The 19,443-nt window shown below is 36.8% G+C and overlaps 1 protein-coding gene across 5 annotated transcripts in view; it reads right to left on the bottom strand.

Moving 5' to 3' along the window:
* GPATCH2 (G-patch domain containing 2) overlaps positions 1-19,443 on the bottom strand; it is a 167,738-nt gene that overhangs the window by 60,076 nt on the left and 88,219 nt on the right. For all 5 annotated transcript variants that reach the window (XM_034667190.1, XM_034667192.1, XM_034667191.1 and 2 more), the window contains exon 6: positions 3,316-3,383. In XM_034667190.1, coding sequence (XP_034523081.1) covers positions 3,316-3,383 — 68 coding nt within the window. The remainder of the gene's footprint in view (positions 1-3,315; positions 3,384-19,443) is intronic.

A 19,443-nucleotide genomic window follows, 5' to 3' on the forward strand; every position in this document is an offset into this window, starting at 1 on the left:
AGAAACTGAAAGCTTTTCCTCCAAGATGGGGAACAAGACAAGGATGCCCCCTCTCCCCACTTCAATTCAACCTAATATTGAAAGTCCTATCCTAAGCAATTAGGCAAGAAAAAAAAAAGGCACCCAAATCAGAGAGGAAAAATTAAAATTATATTTGCTTGCAAATGACTTGATATATAAATAGAAAACCTTAAAAACTCTACCAAAAAGCTGTTAGAACTAATAAACAAAACAAGCAAAGTTGCAGAATACAAAATCAAGATACATAAATCAGTTGTTTCTATAACAAACTATTAGAAAAAGATATTATGAAAACAATCCCGTATATAATAGCATTGAAAATAATAAAATGCTTAGAAATACATTTAATGAAGGAGATAAATCATCTGTACACCAAAAACTATAAAATATTAATGAAAGAAATGGAAAAGGACACAAATAAATGGAGAAATCTTTTATGTTCATGGACTGGAAAAATTAATATTGCTAACATGCCCATACTACCCAAAGGAAGCCACAGATTCAATGTAATCATTATAAAAATTCCAATGGCAGTTTTCACATAAATAGAAAAACAGTCTTAAAATTTGTATGGAGCTACAAAAGACCCCAAATAACCAAAGCAGTGTAGATAAGGAATAAAGCTAGATGAATTACACTTCCTGGGTTCAAACTATATTACAAAGGCATAGTCATCAAAACAGTATGTAACTGGTAACAATAGACACAAAAATCAATGGAACAGAATAGAGAGCCCACAAATAAACCCACGCATATATAGTCAGTTAATTTTGACAGAGTCAAGAATATACACTGGGGAAGGATAGTTTGTTCAATAAATGGTTTGGGAAAACTGAACAGCCAACTCGCAAAAGAATGAAACTGGAGCCCTATCTTTGTATACCATACACAAATATCAACCTAAAATGGATCAAAGAGTTGAACACAAGATCTGAAATCCTAAGACCTCTAAAAGAAAACAGGAAGTAAGCTTCTTGATATTGATCCTGGCAATGATTTTTTTGGATTTGACACCAAAGGCAACAAAAGCAAAAATAAACAAGTGGGACTACATCTAAATAAAGTATCTGCACAGCAAAGGAAACCACCGACAAGATAAAAAGGCAACCTATGGAATGGAAGAAAATATTTGCAAACCATGTATCTGATAAGGGGCTAATATCCAAAATATACAGGATACTTGTACAACTCACTAGCAAAAATCCAATAATCCAATCAAAAATGGGCAAAGGACCCGAATAGATATTTTCCCAACTATTTGCAAAAGCAAAATCCCAGGCTAAAGGGGACAGTGAAGCAGAAGTCATATTCAGGAAAGAGGGAGACCAGAAAGCTGGACCATTATCTATGAGGGAGAGACAATGGTAAGGCGGAGTGGTAACAGGAGCCAGAGCGTGGACAGTGTTTAATGATATGCCAACAAGGCTTCTCCACTGTCAAGAGGTGATACTGGTGGCTTGTAAGCAGGGGAATAAAAGAAGTGGAACTGAACTTAAGCAGTAGAAGTAAGTAGTGTGCACGCAAATAGTGAGAAAACAGAGACAGAGGGAGCCTGGGTGGCTCAGCTGGTTAACTGACTGCCTTCGGCTTGGGTCATGATCAAGTCCGCACTGGGCTCACCTTGCTCTGCGGGGAGCCTGCTTCTCCCTGTCCCTCTGCCTGCCATGCCCCTTGCTTGTGCTCTCTCTCTGTCAGATAAATATAAATCTTTATTAAAAAAAAAAAAGAAAACAGAGACAGAAAGCTTCACTAGGATCCTACAGTAATAAAAAAGGTAACAGAACTTTCCTAAAATAATGAGGCAGGAAGTGGAAAAGATGGGGTCAGCATGAGATACTGAAACTACTAGACAGGACTGGCAGCATGTAGGGTGTGAGGTAGTAAAATGACTCCATTTTAGTATTGACTGTGGACAGAATGGTGACCAAACACATTGCGGTAACCAAGAAAACTCCAAAAATACTGACATCTGAGTTCCAACCCCAGAGAATCTTCCTTAACTGATCAAGAACCACTGGAAGATTGGTGTGGAAGGGACATCAGGAGAATACAATGATGGTCATACCTGCTAATTTGAGAAGTAATACTCAGTTGACAGTATCCAATTTGTCCCATTTTAAATTCATACTTTCATGTTTTCATTCACCCAATAAACTATTCACTGTCCACTGGGCACTGTTAGCGCAGGACTACAGCAGTGGTAAAGAGATGTGTCCGCCCTCAGAGCATTTACAATCATTACCAAATGCAATTTTTGGTTTGAAAACAGCTCTATATCTACTTGCTAGAGTTCTTGATTCACATCAGAGCAAAAAATTAAGAAGAAAATATACAAGTTTTTGGTTGCCAGTCTGAGTTAATAAAGCTTCACTCTTTTTTCTGTTTGAGAAACAATAGAGAAAAGGTCTTATAGGATAATAAAAATGAATGAAATAAACTATTAAAGGGAGGATTATGATACTGTAATCTATAAAATAAGTTCTACAGAAAAGAATGATCTGATAAATACTATTTTATATTATATACATTACATTTGTATTAATAATCTATCTAAAATAAGCTACAGATGAACAATAATTTGTTTTACATTGGTTAAGGAATGGATTTAAAAGCTAGGATCTAATGGGTCTTAATAGGACTGCCTGCCAGAAAAATTTCATTCAATCATTAATTCATGTCTTTCCCCATTTTACGGCCGTTTCCAAGTTCAACCACTTTCACAGGAGACACGGTATTGACTCAAAATATGTTTTCAAGTTCTTCTAATAAAGATATATTTAGAAATAGAACTATCACCTAGAGATTCACCCAATAATTCACCAAAGTTTAAGCTCGATTGCTTAATTTTTAGAATTATTTAGTAAATTAGACTCTCCTTTCCATTGTTAAATGAAAATACATTCTAGTTCCTTCACAACTCATGCTGGACAAAAGCAGAGAGCAGAGAAGTACTGAGTTCAACAGTCACTTCCTCTGCACTTCAGTGCTTTAGAAAGAGTGGCGAGGAAGTGAGAGAGGAAGGACAAGTAGGAGGAGAGCTTTGCTACTTAACGGAATGAAATGTAGAAATTAAAATTCTATCACAAATAAAAGAACGACTGTATTCAACAACCTTTATTTACATTTCTGCCCTGGGTTGAAATGATTCTTGCACTACTGTCAATGGCATAAGGAATTTACTCTTTCTTAAGAAAGGTGCAAAATTAAACTACCTTTACTAGCAACAGCTCTCAATTTCCTGTAAGAGCGACGCAGCCTACCCCAACAAGAGCCTCCAAATCAGGGTGTACTCACTCATGGTGATGAGAATCTGGGGAAAAGTGAACCATCCTCTTGTTACTGACAGGACCAGGGGTGTTCACCTGAAAGGAGAGTTGAATCAAAAAAGGTCACAGATGAGTTTCTAAAAACAACAACAACAACAACAACAACAACAACAACAAACCAAACAACTGTGAATAACAAGGACATTTCCATTTGAGGGCTTCCAATCTAAGATGGAGAATAAAATATTAATTCTCAAAAGCTGAACAACATTGCATGGACCAAAAGGGTAATTTCCTTCCTGGTAAAAATGGCCTCTTGTTTTGGTTTTAGCGTAGTTCCTCTGCTAGAATTTTAAGACTGTTTTAAAAGTACCTTTATAATTAAAAAAAAAAATAGTGCTTCTTAAGAATTAGACCACCTGGGGCGCCTGGGTGGCTCAGTCCTTAAGCGTCTGCCTTCAGCTCGGGTCATGATCCCAGGGTCCTGGGATCGAGCCCCGCTGAGCAGGGAGCCTGTTTCTTCCTCTCCAGCTACCCTCTGCTTGTGTTCCCTCTCTCACTGTCTCTCTCTGTTGAATAAATAAATAAAATCCTTAAAAAAAAAAAAAAAGAATTAGACCACCTACTCGTTTCCAAATATTGCTCAACTTTGCATATATTTAATCATATGTGAAAAAAAGGAGGCTCACTTAATTAGTCTTGGGCAAGTGATATTTCCAAAAACCAATTAACCAAAGTTAATTCCTAAATATAAATAACATGTTTTATAGCATGCATTTCGTCAATGCATACAAAAACCTAAGTCAAGGAAGGAGTCATGAGTCCTTTTCATAGTTTTCCATAAAGTCAGGAATAATCTGTGTATTCATACAGAACAAAATGTAATTTCACCTAAAAGAACAATATTTTATGCCTCTAATTCTAGATAAAATTAAAAATCTGCTAAAGAATTGAAAGTTCAAAATTTTTTTCATAATAAAAGCTACTTTCATTAAAAAAAATTCACAACTTCTATTCTATGGTGGGTTCTCAAAAGGGAACGTGAGCAGCACCATGCAAGAATGAATCTACAATCACAGTCAACAGGACACATCTTACGACAAAAGGTCCTAAGTTAGCTCTGCCGTAATAAAAATAATAATTAAAAAAACCCCTCCACAATGATAAAAGTGCCACTTGAAGTATACAATCACAAAGAAAGCACGATGAGGCAGAAAAAGGCCTCTGAAAAAAACCCTAACATTTGCAAAAAACTATTTATTCCTTTATCACTTGAGTCACAAGATGCCAGCACACGCTCTGAAATTCCAAGAAATGCAAATATTGCAAATGTGCACAGATGACGACATTAATAACCCTATGGTTGGAGCACTGCAGGTAAACATGTGGCTCAACTCCAGGACTACACCCTGCATTCATCTCAAAATGAGGTTTTCATGCTATTCCAGTGGGCATCCCAGGAATACGGTAATCCATTTTCTACACTGTGGCTATGAGAAAAGCCGACTGTGCCTATGTCATGCTTTGTTAGACGTTCATGATCACGTTATCTCATGGTGGACCTGACACTTTTATTCAGTTTACAGTATGTTCTATGTACAGGCAACTTATTTCCTTTGCCAGGGCTGCTGACAACCTTTTCCACACTATATTAATCTTGTTTACTGACTTTATCTTGGTACAAATATCAGAAAACTGAACTTTTTATCTCAGAGAAAGAATAAACAACGTGTTGACAGAAGCAGAAGCTATTTTCAGGGCTAAAATTGCTTGTTTACCTGAAGCTATACTTATGGAAAAATGTTTAAGTCTTGCTCTGGCTTGAAATACATAATCTGAAATTTAATAAATGAAGAAATTTCACATACACCCATGTGATAAATTGCCTGATGAAAACAATGCAACTGAATACAATAAAACAGAATTTCTAACTTATTTATCCCACAATACAAATGTAAGCTTTCAATCTAGTCAGAAATAATCATACTGTGTATTTCTCAGAAATCATATATGTATAAACGATAAGCTCAATTCAATTGCTGCAAATAACTCACAAAAGATTTACAGGATCAAAGGTAGATATTTAAATGACTTTATATATTTACATAATACGTGGCCCTTTTTTAAAAAAAAATAGGGCTGAATACCCTTTACTGTTATTTCAAGTCAATTTTTGTTTTATTTTTTGAAGATATGCCAACAGCCATAATTTAGGATTACTTTTAAATGAAATTATGCAAAGCTGAGGTCCACACATGCTTCTCAGGGTTCATGTCACTGGTCTACTCAGGAGCAAAATGCTTTTACTCTGGGAACCTTTTGTGACTTTGTGACCAGACACCCATACTGAAAATCTGAGAATAAGATCTTAATATAGAATTTGGCTCGTGGAAAGCAGTACTATACTCAAGTTCCAGTATTTTAAACGTGGAAGCATCGATTATTAGTAGATAATTCAAAGTACTATAAAATAACAAGAAACACTGTTACAAAATTCTTTCTAAAAATTTACGATTTAGGGTGAGATAATCATCTCTATAAAAGTAAATGAAGCCGTTTTACACATCACATCCAAGTAATAATTTCTAGTAAACAAGTATGGTGATTATTTTATTTTCCAAAAAATATGGCTTCCAGTTATTTCAGGAATGTCTTAGAAAGAAAGAACACATTTAAAAACATCATCTCTTTAAAATACCCAATAAAACATTCAGAGAGTAAAGTTTATTTGTTAGAAAAAGCAGATTTTACTGCACAAGATAAGATAGGGAACAGGTATTCTGTTTTTCGTGAGAAACATTATCTCCACAATCCAGCTTTCGTTATTTGTTAAGACTCTGGAGACATTTATGTAATTAGCCGATATTTACTGATGACAATCTTAGACATCACACGATCCGCCCAGAATTCTGACAATTCATTTTGAAATGTTCCTACATCAATAGTGACTACAGTCCTCAATAAAGTAGGTACATTTCTTCTCATTACCTACGTTTAGTCTTCAAATTAGTAAATTAAAAAAAGAGATATCGCAACCTAGAAAGGAATGGGTGGTCTCTAGATAACAAAGCGTTTGCCAACTTCTGGCCTTTGTGGATTTCAAAACAAACCGTGAAGCTAAAAGATCACAGGGGTCTTAGTTTTTGCTGTTGTTGTTTACAATCAAGTGATCAACCTCAGAAAATAGGAATGTCGTAGTGATAGAAGAAAAGTGAGTAACCATTGTACAAGTCAGTGCCACTGTCAAAGTTCAGAAGGTCAGCAGGGAAGAATAGATGGGACATTTAGCTAAATGACATCAATGACAAAATATCTATTCTCTCCATTTCATTAGATACATTAAGACAAGTTCTTATTCTATCTTATTGACACCCATTTTCATAACTTTCCTCAAAAAATCAACGAAACACTTGGTTGTCCATCTCATTGTCATTTCTTGTCACCAAAGCCACTGCATGCCATCCCATTCTTCTACAATTACAGAACTGAAAACATTACTTCCCGAATCAGGTAAACGTATCTGAGACACAACGGTTTTAGAGGATTAATGAAAAGCTTGTTCAATACGGATGCGATTCTACTCCTATTTTCAAGGATTAAGGTTCCTTCTGTAAATGAATGAAGTGTTATGTCCCCATGTAAGTACGAGAAGCCATTATTCTTTCTTCTCTCCCTCGAATACAGTCATTCTCCTGCAACCTCGCTCTTAGGTACAATTACATTCTATTTGCTTTCCAAATGCTATTCTGCTTCGGTGCCCACACTGACAAATACTGAGGGTGGCAGGCTGCCATTCGAAAAAAGGCCTTTCAATTTTGTGAGGACTGGTCAATCAAATCCGCCCGGCCTCCAGGCTACAGGGAGACATTGCATGAGCCTTCCTGCCACAGTGTCAAGTCCCAGAAGTTTTCTGCTTCTCCAAGGACCAGTATTAATTTGACTCAACTTCTCGGAAGAAAGAAACAAGCCCTTAAAGTTTAGCAGGCTCTGCATGAAGGCCCCCCCCCCCACCGTCCATTCAACAAATGTGTCAGTCAAATACATGTGACAGATATTAAGGAAAACAACTCAACAAAACCAGGCTTAAAAATAGGACTTGAAACCCTGGGGGTAGGAAGTAAGGGGAGGAGAGCAAAGAGATGGAAGGGAATTTATTACATTTACCTTCATTAAAAATCAATCATAAGAAAATAATAATCAAAGATTTGCAGTAACTGATTTGAACTAATAGCTGTTAAAACAAATGTATAAAATTTCCATCTTTTAATGCCCTACAGAAAAAAAAACAAAGATTCTTCATAAGTATTTCAAATGAGTTTTATATTGGTGTTCTAAAAAGTTCTGTTACAAGATAGGTGGAGAATGAATAAGATATTTCATTGTGTCATGTATTCTCATATATAATATTACAGAATGGTCGCAATTCACAAAAGGCACAATCTATTTGGGGATGGAAAACATTCAAGAAGATAACACTAGAATTACTTTTAAAACAACGTACAAAAAAATAAAAATTACTTTAGAATGACTTTTAAAGCAATACAAAAAAAATGACAATTCAGATAGCATAAGTGGATATCATTTATAAGATTAAAGGGAAACGAAGTAGTTATCTGATTTAAGAGGAATAAGGGGGAAAAATCACCTGTGAGAAGGGAGGTGTATGCAATTATCTCTCCCTGCTCCAATCCATCTTACCAACTTGCCAAATTCAACTTTCTAAATCGCTGCTTTTCACATGTCAGTTTTCTCATTCCAGAGCCATCCATAGCTCTATGCTGAAAGTAAAATTAAAACTAATGAGAATTCCTTACTTTCCAGTGTGAACTTTCTGCTGAACTCCCCATGTTCGAAACCCAAAACTGCTCTACTTAGTACAATTCAACAAATATTTACCTACTATGTATATAAAATTAGGCTTATATTTACCATATAATAAGTGGTATAGAGTTTCCTTCCGTTGGGTGATTTTAGTTATACTGTCACACTGAGTAACCTTTTGGATGTCACGATAAAGTCCTGAGTTTAAGGAACCCCTTTCATTCCAAAATAAATCAGCAAAGAATTCNTGATTTTAGTTATACTGTCACACTGAGTAATCTTTTGGATGTCACGATAAAGTCCTGAGTTTAAGGAACCCCTTTCATTCCAAAATAAATCAGCAAAGAATTCATGTGCTAATTCATATCTTACCTTCATTTGTCTAGATTCCTAAAAAGTAAAATGTGTATGTATACAGCAGACTAGCAAAAATTCTCTTTACTGGCTACACGAAGCTGAAAAATAGTAGGTACATACATGCACAATGCCTGATGTGTGCTTGGGAATGTGTGGGATAGGAGGGAGAGGTCACTGTAAATCTTCACCTTTCAGGAGTTTTGGCTTCAGACAATGTCCCCCTAGAAGGAATACTCAGGAGGAAATACGATCCATTTCTGAGGGCAGCTGAATTACCTGAGATTTCAAAAACTGTTGTACTAAATGACAAACCTTATACACTATTACTTGATTCTCCCAACTAAGAAAATGCCTTTAGCATTTTATAAAATGCAATAACATTACAGAAAGATATGTCAGGTTTTCATTTTAAAATTTACCAGTATTCACCAACAATCTTGCTCTTATCAGCAGATCTCACACCGGAAGACTTTTAAGGGGGGACCCTCTTGGCAGGATCTATGGGTTATCTACTATGCATAGCCCTCATGTCAGCTAAATTATATCGTAGTGGATATAACACAGTGCATGAATCTGAGGATTTTACCTGGCTCTCAGGGTATTGTTCCATTATATTTTTAGTGATTTTTTAATCCTTCTCGGAAGGATGTAAACATGAATAAATGAACAAAGAAAGTGTGATAATGACCACCATGACACACCAAAGAGTTAATACAATTGGTAGAAATATTATTACTATTATTCATGATAATAACTCTACTAAACTTTATCGTCTTGCCTGCTTCTAAGGTGTTTTCACAGGCAAGGTGGATGGAGTGAGTAAGCATTATTGTCAAATACCAGATGAGGGCACATGCCCCAGCTCACAAAGACTAAACAGAGCCAGATCTGAACCTAAACTGTCCTATTCACAACCTACTACTTTTTCCCCTACGGGGCTACACAAAGGAGAAAATACACCAAAACAAGCGTTTTTGGTGTTTGGGGATTTGCTGCAAGAGATGCTTACCTGAATCTAGAATATACTCTTGGAAAACCTTCAGCCTAGAATTAGACTTCCAAGGATGATACTCTGGTTCTCGCCTGTAACTCAGGGTAACCTATGGGGCTATTTTAGATATAGGTAAGGATGAGCACAGCGGCCCGAACAAGGCTGTTAGCACGTGCTACGGATTGACTAACGGGAATAAGAAACAGATCTACTACTAGGCATTACAGCCAAAGGAGTAAACAATTTTAAACTGTGCTAGAGAGGGGTAAGCGTTCCATGATAAAAATATGGAAAATTAGAGAATGTGGACTATTTTTTTTCCCTTCAGAAGCAGGTATCAATGTAAATGTGAGATTACACCTTCAAACCAGAAAGGTTTTATAAAGAATCAAAAAAAATCACAGGAAATAAAGCAGAGAGGAGCACAAGGCTTGCCTTTCAATTGTGGATTAGCCTTCCTAGCAGGACTCCGTCTGTGTCAAAGGGAAGATGCTAACCTTTTGGCTGCCAGAATCAACCAGAAGAGGTGAACGAAGCCAGACTTCGGGTAATCTGGAAGTAAGCTCCGCACATGTTCAAGTGACATAGCGCATACATTTCTCTAAAAGAATCGTCAAAATGAGAATTATACTAAATGATGCAGGTTTAGAAATATGTATGCGTACATATATGTATATATATATGACAACACTGGCAATTGTTATGGTTTTCATCTAAAACTAAACAATGTAATTATTTTAAATCCTTACACAGTTTTTTCCCTAGTTAAAATAAGTCAGCATTAATAATTAAGAATTTAGAACGATTGGCCTATTAGAAAAATGATACTTCTAATTATTAAGTGCATAAATTCTCATTTCTGATATACACTAATAATGAATGATCTAAATGATTTAATGGAAAAGATTAATCACTACATAATTAAAAAACAAATACAGTAACAACTTTTTTTCATACTGCTCCATGATAATAATTTTTTTTTTGAGTAAGAAACTAAAAATTAACCAGCTCGGAATGATGGCAAATAGTGATTAAAGAAGGAGTTTCACTTTGCCGTCCAGCAAGCTGTGAGTGGCCTCTGCTGGCTGACCAAAGGCTTCCTAAATCACTCATTTACGATGCTTGCAATGTTAGGGGCTTCGAAAAATAAGGATATGCCCGCATATATTTATACAAAATCTAGTGTGCATGAAGACCTGCCTTTTATAAAAGCAAAGGCCAAATAATAAACAGAATGTACATATGATGATGTAAAAAATAACTTTATAATATCATCCCAATTCAACATACTTAGATTATACTCAGTATCTATACAGCTTCTAAAATTGTAATTTATATGCCACGATTGTACATGGATTATCGTATTCAATTCATTTCAAGCAATCATATCTACATTTAAAAGTAAATATTGTCTTGAGATTCATTAAACACACCTGCGTACGTGCACAAACTTTTTCTCAAAATTAAATGTATATTTAGGTTTGGTTACTGATTTGACAGGGAAATACAAAGAAAGAATGAATAAAAAATCCTTTAAAGAATTAGATTTTAAAAAAGGCATTAACACACTTCATGGAATGGTTTATGAAGATACTGTCCTGGAAATGTAGTAAAGCAAAGCTATTTTAAGGATTTCTGTATTATTGCACCTATGTTTGGGTAGAAGTAATTTTATATTCAAAACTTAAAATTGCAATCAAGAAGTTGAACCTTACTAGTATCAAGAATTGTTAATTCAGTAATCATAATAGAAAAGAAAAAAAAATGTTTCCAGTTTTGCTCAGTAGATTTCTATTAATAAAAATCTCCTGTGCACAGCAGAATTTATTTTTTTATTTATCTCTTTAAACATACAGTTATATATGATTCACTTCATACTCCACCCAATCTATCCACTTAAAATATACCCCATTAAAAATTATTATCAAATATGCCTAATGATGTCAAAAGGTGACCACATTTATTTTTAAAAAGTTACTGTTCTCACATGTGACAATATTCAGTATATTTCAACCCTCATTTCAGAATTCAGTCCCATTATCTTGCCTGCTCAAAATTGTTCACAGGGTTAGCTGGCTGACATATAAGATAACCCTCCATCTCACTAGACACCGCTGGGATATGACACACTGACCCACAGTAAGCCCTTATTATTAGCCTGAAATATATAGCACGTAATGCAGCTCCTGCCAGGGAATTTGTTTATAAAAATCCTTTTATCTCTCTGGACATTCAAAATGCTTTTAAAAGTAATGTTCAACTGTTTAAAGGAATTTCAGACAATAAATAAAAATTCTAATGGGTGCTTTGAAGTCTCCCCTCTTGTCTCCCACTATTCTGCAGAAGTTAAAAAAAAAAAGGAGTCACATATACAGAAAATACTAGAAAGTGTTTTCTCTTTGGAGCTTAGCTTATACAGAGTCTATTATATGAAGGCTAGAATTTAAAAAACAAAAAGGAGACTCAATAGTTCTCATTCTTAATGAGAATTACAACATACTGAAAAGCTTGGTATATGTGAAATTAATTTTTTTTTCTAGTTAGAGGAGGTCAGGGAGTAACACAGCAGTAAAGATAATTATGATATTCAGCAACCACAACTGATAACATAAAACATTATTAAGATGGCTTTTTGGATGAAAATTCTATCATGTACATTAAAAAATTTACTTTAAGAATATAAGCAGACTAGGGAAATGTTCAAGTGCTTAGTTATAAATTACTTATGATCAACATTTCAGTAGTTAAAATAGCTCTTTTTCTGCATTATTTGATAATTTATCACAATATTAATAGTTGTGCATATGCCTTTTTGAATTGTGTATTATTTTTCTTCTTTTTCAAAATGTTTTTATAAACTAATCAATTTCTTTCCACCTTGACAGTGATGTTGTATCTTAATTTACATTAAGAGAAAAAAAATTACAGCTGGATTTGATGTTTAAAAGACTGTTTCTAAGAACCGCAAGGATACATTGATAGTAATTTATAAGAAAAATGCTGAGTCTCCACATTTTAAAACTGATTATCTTAATATGGTTTATATTTAGCAAATAAAACACTTATGATACTATATTCTATAAGCTGTTCTCCTGAAGCAAACATGCAGGCAAACACTCAATCTTCCATAATGTATTTCAAGACCTGATTATTATACTGTAAATTGCACTAAAATCTTCCTATAACTTAAAAGAAAAAGCACATAACAGTGACTTGAGAGGGAAAGAGACAGCAAGTATAAACATATGCAAACTAACTCTTAAGGTAGAAATTATGCAAACTATTCCTTAAGGCATAAATGAGTGAATGAGTTAATTAAAAAGAAATCAAATATTAGTTAATCAATAACTGTATAATCTTAGTATAGTACATACTATCCTTCTTCTTGATTCGCAATGCAAATCCCAAATAATAACTTTAACTTTTGATATCTTTCGGCCAACACATATTTCAAGCAAAAAATCACACAGGAAAACTCTCCATATTTTGGGGATGCTTATCAGTAGAACTGCTTGAAGTGGAAAGAAGTTAATATCTAGCTTAACTCTGGCTGCGCAGTAAAATCAATCGGCCAGCCAGCGGTGGCCATGTGAAGCAAGTTCTGGCCAGTCAGAAGTACATGCAATCACCGGTGGAGCTTCTAAGGAAAGCTCTTTCAGTGGGATTTACTTAGTGGGCGAGAGCCTTGTGCCCTTCTTTGTACTTTAGGTTCCCTGGGATGTAGGCAACAACATCCATTTTTTTGAGTAGGAGTGAAAGATCACAAGAATCAAAGGTGTCCATCCTGCCATCCTTTATCTGGATTATGAAGCCATCAAATATCTTTCCATAACACGAGGGAAAAAACAAAACAAAACTCTTTCTTGTTCAAGCCTCCATTATTTGGGCATCTTGTTACATACATGCGCCAGGCTCAGTCCCTAAGGAATAATAATAATAACAACGATGAAACCATTATTGCCATTAAATTCTACCTTTCTTCTTAAAAAACCAAAAACGCAATAGTAAGTGGGTCAGGAATCCGCTGAAAGAGAAGAGACACTGGACACCTAATGTACACGCCCAGCACAGTGCTAGGTGCTGTAGAAGATTCTAAAGAACTGCATAATACAAACTCTGCTGGGGGTGCTTGGGTGGCTCAGTCCGTTAAGCAGCTGCCTTTGGCTCAGGTCATGATCTCGGGGTCCTGGGACTGAGCCCTGCATCAGGCTCCCCACTCAGTGGGGATAAATAAATAAATAAATAAATAAAATCTTAAAAAAAAAAAAACAAAAACAAAAAGCCAACCCACCCTGCTAGCTAATATATTGCAAACTTAAAAAATATGAAACCAATGCTGATTAAACAACTGCTAAACTGTGTGCACTGAGTTCATAACTGCAACAGCAGTTCACAAACGAGAGACCATTAAGGCCCAACTTAGGAAATGTGATTTTGGGAGGAGATGCGGCTTATGCTGAGTGCTAGAGATGGGTAGGGTTTAAGCTGAAGGAAGGAGGGGAATTACATGCTGAACACAGATATGAGGTATGGATCATAAGGGTACATAGTTTGGAAACGAAGAAATAAGCCTGACTAGACTAGGAGTCTGTTGGAAAAAAAAAAAAGTTGGGTAAGTAATAAAGTTTCAGAAGTCTAGGAATATGGTTCATTCTGTAAAATAATCCACGTGCAAGGTTTCTATGCTTACGGTAGATCACCTACCCAGCTGATACCATCCAACTCCAGTAGGAAAAGAGATCCCCAAAATAAAAATGAATACAAACAAACAAAAAAGGAAGTAATATTTTCATATTTTAAATCACTGTATTTTCAGCTTCACTAAATCCCTATCCCTTGTTGCTTTTGGGTTTCTGTACCAAGAGCCTGGGAGATGCAAACACAGTTTCCTCTAACTACTTAGAGCATGAGGAGGTGGCCCCTTCTGCCTCTGAGGGCTGGGCCGTGGCGCCCCCCAGCCCCCTCACTCCTGTGGACCATGAAAGGAGAGCTGAAGCTGAAGGAAGGGGGAGTAAGTTAGAAACCCATGTTCTAAGTGCTCCCACTTGTCTGGGGCAAGGCGAGGTGCAAGATCAGAGAAGTGTGGGAAACTGAGGCAAGTCTGCTTCCTGAAGCACAGCTGATGAGGGGGCAAGTCTCTAGGAGAGGTCACATGTGAGCTGGCACCCTGCCCAACCCGGCACAGGAGTAGAAATGCCACCTCTGTGGAAGGAGGGGGCTAGAGAGCCTGAGAATGCTACCGGTCCCCTCAGCCTGGGTGACCCAGGAATTTCTGTAACCCAGTGGGGGGACTCAAAGAAGCACAGGGAATTGGAGATGAGGGGCAAATAACTGGAATCCATGGGATTCAGTAATGGGTACCAGCCTGGTACCTCAAAAGACCAATCGGAACCAGATTCACATGAGTGAATGAGACACTGGGGTTCAGACTAGACTAGCCAGCCAGAGATTAGCATGGACCAAAAAACAGTGAACAGACAACAATCCTGCATAACCTCCATGATACCTAAGCTCCCCACTGCCATCTTGGAGAGAAGCAGATGGGAGGGGGGGAACTGCAAGACCAAGCATTTGTTAGAAAAAGGGTGAACTGCCCAAAGAAATACTCTATACTGAGATACAGTAATTGGCAAATCTGTATCGCTCTCCCCAACCCCTGCTCTCCACTCCATTTACTCCTTCCCCTCACTACCCCTTCACCTTGTCAGTGGGAAGTGAAACCTCATGAGAAATATCAAATGTCCTAAATCAAGAAGCTACATTTTCTTTTGTCCAGCCATTAAGTTTTTGCCCCACTACACTTACAAACTGACATCAGCCCTTTAAATATATTCATAAATAGGATTATCTTTACATTAGAATAGATGAAAATCTTTCTATGTGATCCACGAGTAAGCAGTAAAGCATAAATACATTACTAGTTTTAGCTTTTTCTGTTTTACAGCAAAATTCCACATAATGTATATCATCTTTTTCAATCTGCAGGTTATAAAATCAATTGTGACAAAACATACTTTTACGATAAGATTAAAAAACAAAGCAATATGGAGTCTGAGCAGTAATTCTTGCTGTCCAAAGCAGGGATCACAATGGGATATATAATCCACCAGGTTTAACAAAATGAACTAGAATTTACAGATTTCATCCGCAGTTTCTTTTTCTCCAGTATAAAGTGGTTCTTAGGAGGAAGACAGCATAGTGATTCAAAGTGTGGGCTATGAATCTAGATTGCCTGGGTCCAAATCCTGATTCTTCCACATTTCAGCTCTAAGATTGCCTCAACTGCCACATCTATAAAATGGGGATGGAACCAGTATCTATTTTATACAGTCATTATGAGAATTAAATGAGACAATCTGAAAAGCACATAGATCAGTGCCTACCTACTATTATTTTTGGTACTAATTGTCTCAAAGTCTAATGCAAGATACAACCGCAATAATAAGATGACACAAATCAGTATTACAGTAGATGTAAGCATTGACTGAGGAGCTTTCATAGGGTTGGAGGGAGTTGGGAATGAGGAGGGTGTGCACTGCAGAGCAATGGTAAAACTGGAGACGTTCACTGGGGGCCATCATCACTCTTTTCAGTGAATAACTTGAAACACTCTTGGTTAGGGTTGATAAAAATCAGATGAGCAATGGTTTTTCATGAGCATATTAGAAATGCAGACACATGTTTAATATATAAAACACACTACATTACAAAGAAGAGTTACTTTACAAATTAAGTTACAACGACACAGTAGCCAGTCTAAATCACAAAACTTCATTCAGTAATTTCCACAAAGACATTATTCGTGACTCCATAGGCTGGTGCTTTTCTGATGCTTTTCAATTAGTGTAAAGGTCATGGGTTTAAATAAAATAGAGTTAAGTATCTTATCTATAATAATGGTCTCTAAATTGAATGTTTTACAGCTGATTTGCTGTTCTTGGCCAATTCTAAGGGCCTGAAAGAAACTTGAGCTGGCAGACCATTTGAATACATGCTATCGAAGTAATAATGGGAATGCATTCTCCTCCCGTATCCAACTTCAAACACACATACACACACACACACATGCTTTTTGATTTTACACAGAAAAACAGTGAAAAAAACCTNGCACACACACACGCTTTTTGATTTTACACAGAAAAACAGTGAAAAAAACCTTGAAGGCTCCTCTAACCACACACAACAGAAGTANACACACACACACATGCTTTTTGATTTTACACAGAAAAACAGTGAAAAAAACCTTGAAGGCTCCTCTAACCACACACAACAGAAGTAACTTCTCTCCACACTTTGAATTCGTATATTTCCTTGTATCTTATGTCACATAACAGACCGCCTCATGTTAAAATTGCAAATTAATGTCTGTCTCCTCTACAAACACACACATTTCTCGAGAGTGGTGGCTTTTGTCTAATTTACCGTTGTACCGCCAACAAAACCTGGTATGCTGGCCTACACAGAACCATGTACTGACATCATCAAAAGCACAAATATTGTTCACTACCACTGATTAGCACTTCGTGATAGTCATATAAGACAACTCAGTATATATTCCAAATAACTCACAAGCAGGTTAAATACTGTAGTCTTTAAAAATCTGGATATGTTGTCTTAGATACCCTGCTGCCATCTGTGTAACTCAACCCACTCTAACACCAGTTCTCCAAAATTAAGTAATGCAAAAGATAAAGTCTAGTAGGAAGTACGTAGAGAATAAATGGAGTAAATGAATACAATGTACTAAGTGCTTCGCATAAAGAATAGTCTTTTAAAATTTTAAAATACAGAAAATGAAAGACATGCAGTTACTCTCTAATGAACACCTCGAACAATTTCACATAAGTTGGTCAATTGTAATAAGGAAAAAAGACTATGAGAAAAAAGAAAAAAAAGTTGGCTAATTACCTTTCTGGAGTAGCACACGATCAAGAGAATTTACGGACAGAAAGAAGCCTGTCGAATACTAGCATATGCTGAGAAAATGGCAGAATACTACATGCTCTTAAAATCCATTCTAGAGGAAGCTATCCAGAAAGCAATGGTAGCATCTCAGAGTCAATATAACGAAGAGACTAGATAATGAGCAACTATTCTAGAATTGTCCCACAGGTATTAATTCCGAGCCCCAGCCCCTCGGCCATTAAGCTACACCATGGAATGAGAAACAAGGAGATCTTCTAGCACGGTCGGTTTGTGAAACACTGACATGATGTCACTACAACCCAACTCTGCGGGACTGGGTGTACAGACAGCATGCCAAGCAGCACACCCCACTGGACCATGAACAACTCCAAGTGCAGAGATCACTGTTTTATTCTTTCCTTTTGTCCTCTGTGATGAACCCAGTCGTACCAAGTCAATAGCATCCATTATTATTGATTTTAACAAACACTGATTGAGCACTTTCTGGGTGGCACGGGCTCTCAGAAGCTCCACGCATTTACAGTATTACTCCTGCTCGCAACTCGCAAGATTTTAATTATCATCTCAATCTCGCAGATGAGGCTCAGAGAGATTAAAACCACCCACCTGAAGCCACCTACTTAACAAGTAGTGGAGACATTATTTGAGCCCAGAAATGTCTGGTTCATTTACTCAACAAGAAAATATTGAGCCCTGACTACATGTCCTGGGAAGAGGAAGAGGAAGAGACCTGCTGGTGAACAAGACTGACCAGGACCTTGCATTTATGGGATTTGTACTTTAGTCTAGGGAGACACAAGGAATTAAAAACAAACAAATACAATGAAGACCATAGATTGAGGTCAATTCTATGAAGGAAATAAATCAGGAGAACGTGGTAGGGAAGGGCAACCCCCGCTGAGTCCTGAATGATGACGTGGAGCAGCCAAGCTAAGGGTAGGAGGAGTGGGGACGCTCCTAGTCAAAGACAATAGCATAGGAAGGCGTGGAAGCAGGGAAGTGTTTACAAGCTCCAGGAGTGGCAAGGAGGTCGGGGTGGGCAAGGGAAGGCTGGTAAGGTGTAAGGTCAGAGAGCACAAAGAAGCCAGAACACACAGGGCGACCTTACTTAGAAGAAGTTGTGCTCTTTTCTTTATATCAGCAGTTCTCAAGCTTTATACTCCTAAAAATAACTGAGGACCCCCAAAAGCTTTTGTTTATATGGTTTATAGGTATTGGCATTTGCAGTACTGAAAATTAAAACTGTGTTAATTTTGAAACCCAACAATATCCAACACTCTTCCTAGAGATTCTGCAAAATGTCACCATGTTCTCATGAAAAATTGAGGTGAAAGAGACAAATATCTTAGTACTACTATGGGAACAGTTTTGTCCTTGTGGACTCCCTGAAGAGATCTGGGGATTCTCTGGGATCCCCAGGCTATACTTTGAGAGCCACTGCCGTATGCCATGTTTGTCCAAGTGTGGTCCCCAGGCCAGCAGTACCAACATCACTTGGAATCATGTTAGAAATGCAAATTCTCAGGCCTCATCCCAAACCTACAGAATTGGAACCTGTGGGAGTGAAGTTCCACCATCTGTGCTTTAACAAGCCCTCCATGTGATTCTGAGCCTCTCAAAAGTTCGAGGGCCACTGTTCTAGACTTTACTGAAGACAGTAGGACAAAGTGGGAAAAACACCAACAGGGAGGTCATAAGAAATACTTTTAAAATATGCAAAAATTGGCTGTCACAGCATAAATACAAAGCTCGAAACCAAATGCAGGAAAAAAAATATTAAAAAACCCTGCAGCAAGAAGGAGAATCAATAGAAGGGTGACTTCCTTTTGAACAAAGGTTTCACACTGAATGGAAATTGAAGAGGCAAAACTGGAAACACTGACAGATTCTGCAAATATGTATGGCAGCAAATCCAAATGTCAATCTTCATGGGTGAATAATACCAAAAGCACTGGTGTTAAAGTGTCAGTCTTAGGCATATGGAGACCCACAGATAATAAACGATATCAAAGGTGCTAACCAAGATAATATATTTATGAAGAAAAAAAGCTAATTTTTATT

The sequence above is a fragment of the Ailuropoda melanoleuca genome, chromosome 8 (assembly GCF_002007445.2).
Source record: "Ailuropoda melanoleuca isolate Jingjing chromosome 8, ASM200744v2, whole genome shotgun sequence".
NCBI lineage: Eukaryota > Metazoa > Chordata > Mammalia > Carnivora > Ursidae > Ailuropoda > Ailuropoda melanoleuca.